This window comes from Arachis hypogaea, chromosome 20, assembly GCF_003086295.3.
Source record: "Arachis hypogaea cultivar Tifrunner chromosome 20, arahy.Tifrunner.gnm2.J5K5, whole genome shotgun sequence".
Lineage (NCBI taxonomy): Eukaryota > Viridiplantae > Streptophyta > Magnoliopsida > Fabales > Fabaceae > Arachis > Arachis hypogaea.
Genome location: NC_092055.1, coordinates 126666455 through 126678826, shown reverse-complemented (window position 1 = coordinate 126678826; position 12372 = coordinate 126666455). Strand labels below are relative to the sequence as shown.

At 35.2% G+C, this 12372-nt stretch overlaps 2 protein-coding genes across 2 annotated transcripts; one reads left to right on the top strand and one right to left on the bottom strand.

Moving 5' to 3' along the window:
• The first annotated feature begins 2812 nt into the window (after positions 1–2812).
• On the top strand, positions 2813–4737 carry LOC112783461 (uncharacterized). Its single transcript, XM_025826422.3, has 3 exons — positions 2813–3136; positions 3960–4091; positions 4396–4737. Exons 1-3 carry the CDS (start codon positions 2993–2995, stop codon positions 4471–4473), a joined length of 354 nt encoding a protein of 117 aa, XP_025682207.1. The 5' UTR covers positions 2813–2992; the 3' UTR covers positions 4474–4737.
• Positions 4738–6257: 1520 nt separating this feature from the next.
• Positions 6258–7893, bottom strand: LOC112783460 (auxin-responsive protein SAUR72). The gene has a single exon (XM_025826421.3). The coding sequence runs from the start codon at positions 6968–6970 to the stop codon at positions 6443–6445; it is 528 nt and encodes a 175-aa protein (XP_025682206.1). The 5' UTR covers positions 6971–7893; the 3' UTR covers positions 6258–6442.
• Between the last annotated feature and the right edge of the window lie 4479 nt (positions 7894–12372).

Genomic DNA, 12372 nt, shown 5'->3' with positions numbered 1-12372 from the left:
TTTGTATATATATGTGGTAATGTGTATTAGGTGTATGTATTTGTAAATTGGAGCTTAAATTGTGGACACTTGAGACTTGGTGGAGCTTGGAAGTTATTGCTTTGGAAGTTTTGGACCCTTGGGGCTGTGTTTAGTGCCTTTTATTGGTGTCTCAGATTATATGTAGAAATCGGCCAAGGTATGGTTTATGTTTCATGTATTTAATATATAATGTTCTGTGAAAACTTAGGCTAGGTGACCATAGGATAGGTTGGAACATATAAGTATATTTAATGCTTAGTGGCTTTGATAAGAATTGTGATATGGATTTGGTGCTTGTTGGATAAGTGTTAATTGATATATTGTGAGCTTAATGCTGGTTGGATAAGAGTTTAGTGATGAGTTGATAATGATATGTGTTTGTATATATATAATGAATAAGGGATATGCTCATCTTGTTAATTATTTGAGATGTTGATGCATGATATGGGTGAATTAAGAAATGGTAAGGATGAGGAGATTGTTGTGGTATTGATATAGATGTGTTGTGTTGATGGATATAAAGATGGTAAGTTGAGTTTTAAAGAAAATAGAGATTTTGAGGTTGTGTAAAAAATTGGTTCTTAGGCCGAACTTCGGCGAGTCAGAACTTGGCTTCCGGACTCTCAAATCATTTCAAACTTGTTTTATATGAAAATCGGGTCCATGAAGTTTATGCATTCGAAGAACGGAGGAAAAATGATTTAAAATAAAAACATTATGCGCGTCGGAAGTTTGGGATTTAAATTGCAATTCTGCAGCTTTTCAGACTTAAGTAAAAATTTTGACAAAACGTACGCCCACACATACGTGTGATGCGGAATTCTTGCGTACGCATACCATCCATTTGCATATGGTAGCTACTGCCTGATTTGCATGCGTACGCGAGATGGGGCATGCGTACGCATCCTGGTCCAAGCGCGTACCCACGCATACGCGTAGCCTCTGTTTCAGCAAAAATAGATCTTGTGTTTTAAAGCTCAAATTCAAACCTCTAATCTTCTATTTTCATTCTTTTAACTCCTAAAGACTAGTTTTAAGTGTAGTGATGAGATTAGGCTATGGAAAGCAAGGTTACTTGGAAGTAAAGGAAGGTCTAGAGTAACTGAACTGAGATGTTAATGATGAGATTGGGGATGACTATGTGTGGCCGGAATGGTCGAGATGTGTGTGTGGCCAGAACGGTCGAGATGTGTGTGGCCGGAATGGTCGAGAGGGCAAGATTTGGGTGCGATCCCGCTTGCTCGTTAACTTGAAAAATGTATTCGGATGGCAAGTTGAGTACAGAAGTTCCCTCTCTTGTCGTGATGAGGGTGTGGGGAAAGTGGAAAGGCACTCTCCTTCGTATTATTTCCCCACATTCTTCTCTGGTTGCAAGGTGGAAAGGCACACTCATTTGATGTGGAAAGGCACTCTCTTTCGTTTATGATCCTCCTGGAGATGCGCAACCTAGAGACAAATATCTGGGTTAGCTACCAGATGTGTCGGGTTTCTGGCGATTTAACCGACACGTGAGCTCACGGCCAGTAGTATAGACATTCATTATATGCATATGTGTGCTTTGTTTGATTGTGCATTAATTGGGATTGCCTAAGTGGTTATAATATGCTATTTGTTGTATTTGCTATCTGTATTACTTGTATTCTACCTGTGTTTGTCATTGTCTGCTTGTTTGTCTTTGTAACTTCACTGGAGATGAAAGAACAGAAGAAAGGCGGAGAGATTTAGGATTTTAGTTAAGTTTTAGCTAGATTTAAGGACTTGGTTAAGTTTAGAAAGTCTTAGAGAACCTCCTTGATTCATGGTTTCTGTTTTAGTTCTTTAAGTTTCACAATCTGAGTGTTGGCATTTTAGGATTGCCTCTGATATTCTCAGGACCTTATATCTTATGTGCATGGCACCTTTAAATCTCGAAAAAAATTTAGAATGAAATTTAAACCTATTATATACTACCTATTATTACTCTTAAAAATCACGAAAATTACACAAAGAGACATATGTCTATATAATGAAAAATGTATAATACATAAGACATAAATACAACCATATCATTAAGTATCACCATATAGTAATAACGTTTTTAATAGAAGACAAAAAATGTAAAGGAAGTTAAATGCAGAAAATACAGCCGATGCTGCGATGGTGCATCAAGGAAAACCAATCAACAAAATTAATAATCTAAAAAACCAAAACGACACAATTAAGAATAGAATTTACAGTTTAATCATATATGAATTCTTAGTTTAAATTGAAAGTAACTGTAAAATAGATTGGTATATATTACATTAAATTAATGAGTTTAATTTTGATGTACTGACAGTGTAAAATATTTTACACAATCGTATAATCATATCCATTTTTTTGGATGATCATACATACGTTAATATGAAAAATAGTTATTTTTACTGATGAACGTTATATAATTAAAAGCACGTATAAAATTACGTTACATTGATAGTCCATCAAAATTAAATTCTAAATTATTACAGACAATATATTCCACTTATATCCTGTTAATATACTTCATCTTCTTTATATTCCAATAGAATTACAAATATCTCATTAAGCTAACTTATCAATTTTTGAATGTTAATAATATTTTTATAAAACTAAGCTTGGCAATTTTCATTTTTCTCTTCAAGGATCATTACATGTAATTTTTTTTTTTTTTATCAAAGATAGGAGACTCGAACTCGCAATCTCTTAATTGAGTATGAGGAGACTATGCCATTTGAACTATTACTCATTGGCTACACATAATTTCCTTATATATAAAAAGTAAACACAAATTCTCGTGCATGATCCAAAATTAATAGTTTTCTTTGTAAGGCACTACGGCTAATGTGGCAATGGCATAAATGTTATTTTGGCACAACCGAGGGTTAGAGTTGTGTTACGTGGCTTCGGGTTTTGGATAACGCGATGGAAGGAAGAAAGGAAGGGAAAAACCAGAAGCGAAGCTCAAAACCCAGAAATGGCGACTATGTTCAATATTACTGCAATCACATCACCATCTCTGCGAAATTGGGGTTCCCTTTCTTCTTCTTCTTCAGCTCCCATGCACACCCGTGTAGTTCACACGAAGCCACTTCAGTGTGCCCCTATTCAGCAACAAATGGTACATGCTACTGATGCTACCATGCTTATTAATTTAGTTAATATTTTATCCTTTCATCAATCGAAATGTTTCTTTATCTTCTGCGTCTTCATACTCCTCAATTTTGATATTTTCTTTCCTCTTTGGTGTTTGCCATTTTGAAATTTTGATTTATACTTTTTTATTTTTTTAATTTTTCGTCGAACCGTTTGTCTCAAAAGCATAGCATAGGTAGAGGTATATTAAATTAAATAATTGTTTATATATTTAACACGCTTTTTCTTGATCTTGAAGCGTGAATCGTGGTATGCAAATATGAGTTGGAATTTGTATTAGCTTTTAGTAAAAATATTTTTTAAAAAAAATCTTTTTTATTAAAAAAGACAATTTTCCATTTGGATAGAAAATATAAGAAGTATTTATCTAATAAAAAAATTGTTAAAACCTTTCAAAAAATCAAGTTTACTTATTTATAATGTCTGTATTTGTGTCACAAAAATAACTTTCAAATGCTAGATTTTTATGTAAATATATGGAGTTAGAAATGTATCAAATTTCCCATGTGATATTAGATTTGGTGGAAGGGTGAGTATGAATCTTTCCTCCAACACATAGTTATGTGAAAAATATACATATGACGTTTTGGTACGCAGATGAATTGGTATGCGGTACACTATCTAATTGGTGAATTCATGTAACTATGATCCAACATTGAAACTCTTGTTTTTGGATCATGTTAGTTGTGAATGGACACCATAATTTAGGGTGTTTAACAAACAAATATGGTTGATTAGTTTATTTCCTTTGGACAATAAATAATGTGTTGTGTTGTGTTGGTGTTAAGGTTGATGGCACCATAATGTGTGAGCCTTGCAATGGGAAAGGGTGGTTGTTATGTGACTTCTGCAAAGGCCAAAAGACAAATGTCAGAGCTGAAAACAAGCGCCTCTACCGTAGATGTCCTACCTGCAGAGCTGTAACTACTTCTCACTATCACTAATGTCATGCTATGGAAATGAAAAGCCTTCAATTTGTCTGCATTGTCGGTGTTTTACGTAGACATCCAATCACGTAGTGTCTAAGTGTCATATGATCTTTTCAGCAAAACTCGCTACTTGAATAATCATCCAATAGAATTATTTGATTAGGTGACTATGCAAAACTTAACTCAATGGGAAAATGACAATGAAACCAATATATGATGTTAAAGATGATAGTTGGTGTTGTTATAATAGAATTTATAGCTTTCTTCTTGTGTTTTTGTAATTTTATTTGTGTAGGTTGGATATATCTTGTGCTCAAGGTGCAAGGTCTTTAAGTGTGTCACTTTTCCGAACTTCGATGACAGCGAGGAATGAAATGATTTGGGGACTTACTTTGGGAGCATTCAATTCCAACTACTTGTTGGAGAGTTAAAGGATAGAAGGTTGAATCTTTCTTTGACATTTCTCATGATTGTGTCCGAATATGATATGATTGAAAATGCAATTTTCATTTCTTTTCATTCCTGGTGTTATCACTTGAAGACTTTAGTTTCTGTTTATTTCTTTTCATACTCAACTTTCCTTATCACTAGCTGAGATTCATAGTAATAATACAAAAGAGTCTTCTTCTCTGTTCAATTCTTTAAGCACACTATTTGCAATGAATCCAATTAATCTCTGTCACTCTAATGCCATCCCCGCCTTCTCAGTTTATTGTTTAATGCTGTGAAATGTTTAGTCAGTTAGTCGATCTTTCCTGTGACAAATAACAAATATTGTATCCATGTCAAAATAACTATCAATTTGGACAAAGTATTACTGGATTATCCAAATACATTTATTTCCCTTTGTTTTGGAGTAACAGTCAATTTGGACAAAGTGGTATGTTAAAATAAATTTATCAGGAAGTCCAATGTATCTAGATAATGGATAATACAGGTAGATTGATTTTTAACATATCACTTTATTCAAATTAATTATGTTTAAACAGAAAGAATTTGGATAAAAAGGAACATTGTTTGAATGCCATCATTAACCTGTCCACTATTTCTTCCAAGTAGAACTTATTTGGGATTTTTCTTTCCTAGCTGACTGATTACACATGGACCCAAATATAGATATGATATGTGTGGTTGAATTTGGATCTAAGGATAGCTATTTGACTTCTCTGATACTGACATACTGTGCCTTGTTTGACTGGAATCTATTTCATCTTAAATGAAATGTGATTTTACAGTTTATTGAGAAATTAAATTGCCAGTAATCTTTATTGTACATTTATACCTTGCTGCTGAATTGATGAATGTATAGTACATATAATTATTCCTCTGTATTGTTTGGGCATGTGCTATAATATTACAGGTCACATAACTTTTATTGAATTTAATAGAAGAGTAGTTTAAGTCCCTAGCTTAGATCATATATACCACGTATAACGAGAGCTGAATTTGCAAGCTTTAATGTTTACATGTGTGTTTAACTGCTGAAAATGAATGCTCCCATGTGAACTATGTAGTGTAAGATTTAGAAGTATAATCTGGTTATATGGACATAAATCGTTTAATGTGTCAATTGGCGCTAATGATTTACGTGCCAAATAAGTAGAGAACTCACATACCTTAGTAGAGAATTGGGTGATACATGAATATTTAGTGTCAATGGTCACCCAATTCTAGTGGTGTATGTGAATTCTCCACTCATTTGCACAATCTCTAGTGTCAATTGACCCCTCAAATAACTATGTATAAATGACATCTCTATTAGAAACACTAGATAGACATGACTCTAAGGCGAGCAAGTGCAATTTAACATTGTTAAACATTATTCCATCATTGGAATAGTTGTTTGCCTATTTCTGTTCTGGAAGTGTTGGAACTTTTGATCTCCAGCTCTCAGATTTCAAAGGATACTTGAATGTCTCTTCTTTTTTCTGTTCCTTCATCATTATTGTTCAATAATTGTGTCCTTTACAACCTTTTGACTCCTTTTGCTTTTGAAAAATTGGTAGTGAGTTCAATTTGAAAAGAAGAGTTATTTCCAAGTTCTATAATCTGTATATGATACTGCATGTGTATGATCAAGAGTAGCACTTGATTGTTAAATATGAAAAACTTTCAACTCTAGATCATTCTAGAATTATATATGATTAAGAGTAGCACTTCTATAAAACAACCATTATTTGCTTCATAATACCCCAAAAGGGGTTATCTTACATCTAGTTAAATCACTCTCCCTCACTTTCACTTTCACTTTCACTTTCAGATAGAAAGAACATTATAAAAAAAAAAAATGGACAATGTCAGATTCCTATACTATCTATCTATCTATCTATCTATCTATCTATCTATCTGCACATAGGACTTTGAGGATGATGCGAATAAGTAAGCTGATTGAAGGAGCAGTACCCCATCATCATCTTTTCTACACTGAATAATCCGCAATTGTGAGCCGAAAACTTGTCCTTTTCCTCCACCATCTTCAGGACACTCTCAAACACAGATACTTCACAAGGAATCCTCAGAACGCCGGTCTGCTCAAACCCGAACTCTTCTTCAGCTTCTCTTAGCAACATGTGAAAGGCTTGGTGACCCAAATATACAGTGGGTATGACAAATCTCTTGAGCTCTAGTCCGACGCAAACAGCTAAGTAGCCTTTTGGAACTGCATTGCTCGACGATCCTTTGTCACGTTCGGACAAAGAAAGTGTCCTTTTCAGAAAGTTGATGCTTTTACTGCTGGTGCTGCCGCTATGATTGTTGTTGTTGTTGTTGTCACTTGATTTTGAAGAGTTGGCAATCCTTCTCCATTTCTTGAGGATCTGTTGAAGCCTGACAATGTCCTTGATCTTGTTAGATTTCTTTGGTGGATCCATGGATATACTAGTTTCTCTCTTTCTTGGGGTTATTTTGGTAATTTCAGTTTTCTATCTTCCTTTTATTTTGGTAGCTAGTATCTAGAGGAATTGAAACTGAACCCCTTTCCCACATTTTTTTTTGGTTACGACTTAGAAATCAAGCACTCTTTAATCAGGTTAGCTTTTAACTCTTGGCTATGTGGTTGGTGCATGCCTCCAATTTATAAAGAAGAGTAAGAGAACTTGGTAGCTCAATATTAAAATTACATTTCTATTAAACAAAGAATATAATTCTATAATAATTGTTGTGTTTTCTATGTCACATGCATGACAAAACCTAACAGAAGATGTTGTCACAAGGTTAGGTTAAGAAATGGTTCAAGTTGTGTTCTCCAAAACTTTGCATGTGAGTGACTAGTGTATGTGTTAAGGTTTGATGAGCTTTCTTTCTCACTCACAATACTTTGTTTTCAAAGTTAAATCCATATGGTTTTGGACTAATTTATATCAAGTGTGACTAGGACTTTAGATATATTATTAGTGAATTTGCAATTATTGAACATATTTTTCTATGTTAAACTCAGTGACAGGTATTGGCTCATTGGTGAATCATACAGTACAAGGGTACATTACTATTTATATTAGTAATGTACCGGAAACGGAAGTAATTAGGTCCTTTTTTGTTGTGCTAGACTAATGTAAAAGAGTGTATTCTCAAAAATCATGAATAATATATATATGGGTTAATTTCAAGGTCCAACTTCAACCATAAGCTAAAATGTTTCTTTGCAGATTCATTGCATCCTTGAACAGAAGGTGAAAAGAATATATACCTAATCTTTGGGGAGGGGTTAATAATAATAATAAGTCCAACGAAACAAGAAATATTGAAAGTTCTGGCTCAACCCATGCAGCTTTCATTCACTACTGTTTAAAGGAAATTAACATTGGAATTAAGGCTTTCTAAATGTATGTGGCTATGTCAATCTTTCTTTGTTTTTCATGGTATTTTTTGACTTAGCAGGTTGACCAATAGGCTGTTGTATAATGTATATACAAAACAGGATTTGAATTTTTAATATTTATTTAAATAGATGAGTAAATTAATTACTTGATTGTAAGCATGTCAATCTAATGGAAAAATTTGGCGACATTATTCTCTTTCCATATATGAAGAGATTAAAAGAAATATCAATAACATAATGATGCACCTTATGCACGTATGTAGGTAACTACTTAATTTATTAACTTATTTTATAATATTCAAATAGAAGATAACATTTTTGAAAGAGAATTAAAGGGTGCTTCCGTGCTTGCATATGCATAGAATATATACAATGAACCTTTTCTAGCATTAGAGCTTGCAATTTCTTCCTAATAATATAATTATAAAGGTAATCAACTTGGGTTGGTCGAGTAATCAGCTCACTCTCGTTTAAGCAAGTGTTGGGGGTTCAAATTTTACTTTGTGCATGTAGTAACCCATTGGCCAGCGGCAGACCTTTAAATGGAGTTCAGATCCGCAACGAATTAATCCTTGACCTGTCGAGTTGGGGGATACCGTGAGAAACAATATATAAAGGTTAAGTTACATAAAAAAAAATTGTATACTATTTTTTCTCTAGCATTATTCTTGTATTTTTAATATTATAGTATGAGCCATTTGACTTTGGCTTATAATTTTTATCTAGTTTAATTCCAAAATTAATACATTATCGTGGAAGTTGCTCCGATCATGATCCGTACGCAGTTGCACCGTTTTAGATATTAATAAGTAATAACCGACTATGCTTAAAAATAAAAAACCATCCATTAATTGTATATTAATGCATATTTAGCATCTTGAAAGAATTATTATATTATTATAAATAAATTTAATTATTTTTTATTGTTTTATTATAATATGTTTGATTATTGTAACCGTTAATTATTTAGTTGATTATATATAAATATATACAATTAAATAATAGTTGATTGGTAGTTATTATTAATTTATAGATAGAGTAATTTTGCAACCCATAACGTTTAATTACTAAATGATAATAATAATAATTGAGTGGTCGGTGATATTATTTTCAAAGTTTTATTAATTTAATAATTTGGTGACACGTTACTTAAACCCTAGAACGAATAAATAATTATTGGAATTCGAAAAACCATGCTTGGTTTTACCTAGAAGGAATAAATCATTATTAGAAAAATAAAAAAGTAACATGGTTTGTTTCAGGGTTTTTTTTGTTTAAATTATTTAAATATAATATTAACAGAAATTTGTAATATGTGGTGTTCGTGCAAGGGTGTGCGGCTTCGTGCTAGATGTCGGCTTCCAGTGGTTGATGAAAGGGACTTTGTCCTGCAGCGGAGAAACGCCTAGCTTGAGCACGAACCGGGCGGAGAACCTGCAAAAAGGACTCCGACGATCAAGTTAGTGGAGAGTAGTTATAAAACAGAGTATAAGCGTGGAGAAGTATGTACGAGTGTATTCCAGTGTGTTATTTGATTTGGTAACAGCCGTTTTATAGATTCGTGGATTGATTCTCTTTGATAGTTTGTTAGAGTGGATCTCGGTTTTTAGCCGAGATTCTTGGTGATCGTTATTGTTATGTCTTTATCCATTATTTGTTTCATCCGTTGTGGCTGACGTGGCCGAGATATAGGCGAGCAGTTCCGAGTTATAGGGCACAGTACATAGCCCCCAAGCTTGACTTGCTTTGAGTTTTTAGCAAGTTGAGCTTTTAAAACGACCTATATTTCGGTTAGTCTTATCAGCCCCCAAGCTCAACGTGGCGCGCCTTTTGATCTTGAAATAATTAATTTGTTGAAAAAATGTTTATTGGAATAATTGGTTTGAGCGGGATGTTATCCCATATTTGTAGGGAAACGTGCTGCCATTATGTCACTTAATTACTGTAACTGAACCGGTTTTGACCCTTGATTTCTCTGTGGTTTTTGGTTTTGCATTCCCACTTTGTTAGTGGGTTGTAATAGACTGTTATTCTTTGGTTTTCTTGGGAAAAGTCACTCCTTTTCTCTCTGTCTTGAAAGAAAATGACTTCCAAAGGTTAGATTTTTCACTTCGTTCTTTCTCTACATCTTTTCGCGATTGTAGTCTGTAATGGAAAGGGAAAAGTTGAAGGTTGTTGAGGTTAAAAAAGACGACTTTTATCATTGGGTTCATGATGATGTTAAGACCCGTGCTTCTTCGTACGGTAGCTCCGATTCTCTTCAAGAATTTCGTGCGATGCAGTTGGTTAAGGGTGGCACCAATGTCGCTGTAGAGCTTCTCCCTTATTCTAACGAGGATAGGGTTTCTGAGCGTAGGGGTGATTGGGCTTACTTTTATATGTACACTCCGTGTTTCTCTGAATTAAATGTTAGGTTTCCTTTTTCTTCCTTTGAATGTGACGTATTGACTAATCTGAATTCTGCTCCTTCCCAGTTACACCCTAATTCCTGGGCTTTCCTAAAAGCTTATCAATGTTTAATGACCTTTCTTGAGTATCCTCCTTCTCTGGGTGTGTTCTTTTCTTTGTTTCAGTCGAAAGGGGTTCGGAAGGGTTTGTGGGTTTGTTTGAGTAGCTTTCCTGGCCGTTCTATATTTCTTCTCTATAAGTCGTCGTTTAAAAATTTCAAGTCTCTGTTTGTGAAAGTCCGATCTATAGAAACGGAATACCCTTTCTATCTTGATGAAGAGCTGATAGAAAAATTCCCGTTGTATTGGTGTTCCGAGCCTAGGCAAGTACTCGAGGCATATAGGAGTGACGAGGAAGATTTGGTTGTTGATTTTCTGGTGAGAAACTTTGCTTCCGGCGAGTGCCTCTCAATCCCTGAGATGTTAAGTTTTGAAAAAGATAATGATAGGGAGGGGTTGCGTGCTTATATAGGTAATGTATGTGTTTGTTTCTGGTATTAATTTTCTATTTGTGAGGCTGATGCTTTTACTTTGCTTGTAGGTGGATGAGTACCACATCTTAATTCCTCCAGGCTCCAGTCTTTTCTTGATAGGAAGAAAGAAAAAGGTGCTAGTGCCTCTGCTGCTCTGAATGTTGATGAGGGAGGTGCTGCTTTTTCGACTGCACAGCCTGTTACCTCAAAAAGGAAGAGGGGAGTGCCTGATGATTCCTTGGAGGTGCTGTCCGAGGAAGATAAATCAGTGGCCGAGGTTACTACTGCTGTTTTTGATCGTTAGCGCAAGCTTCATGGTTTCATTCCTGGTGCCAATGTTCATTCTTTGTGGAGCGATCAATTTCCTTTGACCAAGCTTGCTGATCGGGCATCTTAATTTCCCGGGGATATGGCGCTCACGCGTCGTGTTGGCCTGGAAGCTCTGGGCAAATATGTTCAGGTATCTCTTTCGTTTGTCTTTTCTTTGTCTTTTTCCTTTGCCTTATTTGGGTTTTACATTAATTGATTTGATCAGGTCGTTGCCTCCCGCCTACTATGTGTTGGCCGTACTACTAAACTGCTTGGAGCAGAGAGGCAGATTGAGACTGATAAGTTTGCGACTCTGGAACGCTTGGTGGAAGAGAAAGAAAAGGCAATTACCGAAATGACGACGAAAATGAAGGAAAAAGAAAAATCTGTTCTTGAGGTCTCTGCTAAGCTGGAAGAGAAAAATCAGGAGGTTGTTCGCCTCCAAGATCAGATTCGTTTGTTTCAGGCCGAAATTAGAGATAATGATAAGACGAAAGGCGAGATGACTGCTCGGATCCATGAGCTGGAGGATCAAGGGATAGAGATGTTTACTTCGGGGTTCGACCGAGCTGTTGCTCAGGTGTCTTTGTTTGATCCTGAGTTTGATGTTCGTCAATTTGATGTGACGAAGATAGTCGTTAATGGCGAGCTGGTTCAGGATGAGGCTGGCGAGGATCACGATGAGAACGTACCCCCTCCTATTTGAAGTTTTTCTATTGTTGTTTTTTAGGAAGTAGTCTTAAACTTGTATGCTATTTTGAAAACTTGTTGGTTTGTATCCAAACCTGTCAACTGTTTCTCCGATCTATGACTTCGGAGTTCGTTTTTTGTTAATATGTTATGGCTATTGTTGTTTTTCTGTATGTCATGTAGCGAACGTATGATTTTTTATATAGATAGAATCGTCCCTCACGCTTGAGGTGTACAGGATGGTCGGCCTCGTTAAAACCTTCCCGAGTAAACCCTCCTTAGGGAAAAACCTCGTGGCTAGGAAAAAGAGTACCTGACCACCCTGTATGTTACAATATTGTCTCAAATATAATAGTATTTGAGTGATGAGATGTTCCACGTGTTTGGCAATGTTGTCCCATTCAATGTTTCCAGACGATAAGCTCCTTTTCCGACCACTTTAGTGATTCGAAAAGGTCATTCCCATGTTGCTGCCAATTTTCCATGGCCTGGTGGCTTCCGAACATCTTCTAGCTGCCTGAGCACTAGATCTCCCT